Genomic DNA, 819 nt, shown 5'->3' with positions numbered 1-819 from the left:
CTCCCAAATGTCCCAACCCTGGCTGTCCCTTGACAACAACGTCAGGTGGTAAAACATAACTATAAGTCTATGAAATTTCTTAACATACATACGTAACATTTGTCTGTTAATTGTGAGAGTCAACCGCGGCATCACTCATCTGCCACAGCCCTTACCCTGCCCATGGATCAGCATGGCATCGACGGCTCCTTCCGGGGTGCCCTTGTCCACATGGCGCCACACTGCGAGAGACAGAGCAAGGGAGAGGGCGTTTGTGCCGCAAAGGCGTCCCTGCGTTACTAGCAGTGCTTAAAGCGGGCTGCTCACCGAGCCGGCCCTCAGGCAGGGCTCTGAGCTGCCGGCCGAGCCCTCCGCCAGGCCCGCACACAGCGTTAGCCTTCCCGGAGAGGCACCGGCACCGCGGTGACCCGCGACGCGGCCGCACTCACGGATTTCGCCGCTCCGCGAGTTCAGGGCGGCCACCACGTTCTCCTCCGTAGCCACAACGAGCTTCTTCGAGCCCTGCGAGGCCTCCAAGGAGGCGAACTTGAGCTTCCCCACGTACTGCTGCCTCCTGCGAGAGGGAACGGCAGCGCCGCCGAAATGGGACCGGGGCGGCAGCGGCGCGGCGGGCGCGGGGCCTGTCCGCGGGAGCGGGGACCCAACCCGGCGGGGCCCCGGCGCTCACCAGTCGAACTTGCCCACTTGGTCCTCGTAGACGGCGGCGGCCAAAGGCAGCAGGACCAGGACCGGGAGGAGAACCAGGACCGGCAGCGGCCCCGCCGCCATGACAGCGGCCCCGGCGCCCGGGGGGCCTTCCGCGCCGCGGGGCCGCCCGCG

At 66.5% G+C, this 819-nt stretch overlaps 1 protein-coding gene across 1 annotated transcript; it reads right to left on the bottom strand.

Annotated features, from left to right (window-relative positions):
• Window positions 1–38: 38 nt before the first annotated feature.
• Window positions 39–813, bottom strand: LOC121339970 (ER membrane protein complex subunit 1-like). The gene is made up of 3 exons (XM_041412252.1): window positions 668–813; window positions 429–553; window positions 39–221 (listed from the first exon to the last, which is right to left on the bottom strand). The coding sequence occupies exons 1-3, from the start codon at window positions 766–768 to the stop codon at window positions 136–138; spliced, it is 312 nt and encodes a 103-aa protein (XP_041268186.1). The 5' UTR covers window positions 769–813; the 3' UTR covers window positions 39–135.
• Window positions 814–819: the final 6 nt, after the last annotated feature.

This window comes from Onychostruthus taczanowskii, unplaced genomic scaffold, assembly GCF_017590055.1.
Source record: "Onychostruthus taczanowskii isolate IOZ18803 unplaced genomic scaffold, ASM1759005v1 scaffold3878, whole genome shotgun sequence".
NCBI classification, from domain to species: Eukaryota; Metazoa; Chordata; class Aves; order Passeriformes; family Passeridae; genus Onychostruthus; species Onychostruthus taczanowskii.
Note: the sequence above shows the minus strand (reverse complement) of the source record. Positions and strands in the feature narration are given on the sequence as shown.

Excerpts from the sequence above, each read along its gene's own strand:
- LOC121339970 (XM_041412252.1), bottom strand. The coding sequence starts at position 768 with ATGGCGGCGGGGCCGCTGCCGGTCCTGGTTCTCCTCCCGGTCCTGGTC. Across the intron at positions 554-667 it reads CAAGTGGGCAAGTTCGACTG|GAGGCAGCAGTACGTGGGGA; the intron begins GTGAGCGCCGGG and ends TCCCTCTCGCAG. Across the intron at positions 222-428 it reads CTCGCGGAGCGGCGAAATCC|TGTGGCGCCATGTGGACAAG; the intron begins GTGAGTGCGGCC and ends TGTCTCTCGCAG.